The sequence below is a fragment of the Mandrillus leucophaeus genome, unplaced genomic scaffold (assembly GCF_000951045.1).
Source record: "Mandrillus leucophaeus isolate KB7577 unplaced genomic scaffold, Mleu.le_1.0 Scaffold125, whole genome shotgun sequence".
Taxonomy (NCBI): domain Eukaryota; kingdom Metazoa; phylum Chordata; class Mammalia; order Primates; family Cercopithecidae; genus Mandrillus; species Mandrillus leucophaeus.
In genome coordinates this window covers 1,206,574-1,208,756 of record NW_012100876.1, presented here as the reverse complement: position 1 = coordinate 1,208,756, position 2,183 = coordinate 1,206,574, and the positions used below count along the sequence as shown (strand labels likewise).

At 34.1% G+C, this 2,183-nt stretch overlaps 1 protein-coding gene across 3 annotated transcripts in view; it reads left to right on the top strand.

Moving 5' to 3' along the window:
• The window catches only part of RSPRY1 (ring finger and SPRY domain containing 1), a 64,914-nt gene extending 63,127 nt beyond the window's left edge, over positions 1-1,787 (top strand). For all 3 annotated transcript variants that reach the window (XM_011971856.1, XM_011971857.1, XM_011971855.1), the window contains exon 15: positions 699-1,787. In XM_011971856.1, the coding sequence (XP_011827246.1) occupies positions 699-795 (97 nt within the window). In that variant the 3' untranslated portion in view covers positions 796-1,787. The remainder of the gene's footprint in view (positions 1-698) is intronic.
• Positions 1,788-2,183: the final 396 nt, after the last annotated feature.

The window sequence follows — 2,183 nt, the reverse complement described above, 5'->3', positions numbered from 1 at the left end:
AGTATAATAGAAGACTTAAATAAATGAGTCCTTTCTTGGATAGGAGGACCTCTCAGTATTGTAATGGTGACAGTTTTCTCTAAACTCTAAGTTTAATTTGGTCAACGTAAAAAGAGCAACATGATTTTTTTCTGGAACTTGACATGCTGATTTGAAAGTGTAAAGCAAGAAAATTCTGAAAGTTATGGAGATGACAGCCATACCACATCTTAAAATACATTAAAATAAATGTTAGTAGTTTGGTCCCATTACTATTATGACAGGAATGGCAGAATAATGGAATATAATAAAAGCCCAGAAATAGAACTAAAAATGAAAATTTACCATATGACAAAGGCATTGTGTCAAAACTGTGGTAAAAGATGGACTGTTTGGTAAATGATTCTGGGATAAATGGCTTTCTGGGGAGAAATATTATATCCCTACCTATATGTACACATCTGTATATATATGCTGTGCACGTATAGAGTGTCTGAAAGAATGCATATGAACTTTTTACTTGTTCCTCAGACTAAGACAATTGAGGATCAGAAATGTAAAATTTACTTTTTATTTACATATTCATTTTTTTAAACCATGTATAATTATTAACCCTTTCAATGAACAAACTTGTTAACATTTTAGATTTAGTTGGCAGGCAGCTGGAGTTTGACCTTTTGAAGCATTAAATTGACTGGCTTTTCTGTGTTTCTCCCCAGTGACCTGTGCATGGATTGTGCCTTGCAGCTGGAGACCTGCCCATTGTGTCGTAAAGAAATAGTATCTAGAATCAGACAGATTTCTCATATTTCATGACACATGTGAAGAGGCATCGTGGACTTTTTTCTACTCAATTCCAGCCAATGTTGAAAAGAAAAAGAAAAAAAACTCTCTAATCAGTTGTACACATACTGAAACTTATAGCCATGGCCAGATTTTATGCTAAAAATGGTAGTTTGTCAAAGACAAAATTCTCTTAGAATCTAATCCAACTTGCCAGCCCTGAAAAAATCCCTTTAAGGCCACGGAAAGCTGAATGCTAGCAGCCAGGCCTGTGGTACTTCCATGAAAAACTATAGGAGACAGTGCCCTCCCAAGTACTGAAATCACACTGGAATCCTCCATGTTGGGTTCATTTGATTGTTTAACACAGGACGTGTTGTGTCATTCTGAAGTTTTTATTTGGGGCAGAAGTCTTTATGGAGATGTAAATGACAGCATTTCTGGGTTATGCATAACTTCTCACTGGTTGGAGAGACACCGGTGTGTTAAGCATGGATATTGCATTGCAAGACTTGAATCTATAAACATTAGAATCACACAGTCAGTACTACAAGCAAAACAGAGAACCTGAAAGAAGGTGCACAGACTGTAAGAAAAAACCCAAGTTTGTGATATTTCAGTGATTCCAAAGAACATTCTAGGTTTTTTGTTGTTTTTTTGTTTTTTGGGTTTTTTTTTTTTACTGCAGAAAATCGGTGGTATTTTCATATTCATAGTGTTCCTATCCAATTTCAGTACCACATTTTATGAGGAAAAAATGTTTTACCAATGCAGGAGGAATTCTTAAATTAGCTATAATGTTAGGTTGGAGAAAATTTGGTATTTAGGGTATTTTTAAGGTACCATCAAATCAGATTTCTGTTTTTTTGTTAAAAAAATTTTTTTAATCAGTATTGTTTTTACAAGTAATATACTTTGAAACTCTTGAACTAATAGTCTCACAAACTCTAGAGGACAGTCTGAGAACACGTATTTCTATTGTTCTAAATAAATACATGTTTTTGAATAGTAAGTTCAATCATGAATTATTGACTATGTCTTCTCAAAAGTGTTAATCCCTCTCAGGGTCTCTGGTGAAGACCTTCAAGAGTTTGGTTTTTTCTCCCAGGAAATTGGAAGGTAGAATTGTAAATTCATAGAACTTCTTTTATAATGGTGTACCTCTGCAGCTGCCTTTCAATTTATGCCAAGTCCTTACAGAGTTTATACTTGAATAGTAAATATGTCTTCTGAGTTTTACAGTGTCTTAAACTCAATGCACTTTTTTTTTTTCTTCTTTTTCCACCCCTTCTTGTTTATAGTTCATTATACCTGTCCTATTACAGAGCTGATTTCCTTCCTGGCTGTACATGTTGGGGTGCTGGATTTTTTCCCATGTCTTTAGTCTTCCATAAATCCAAACAAATATATATATATATATA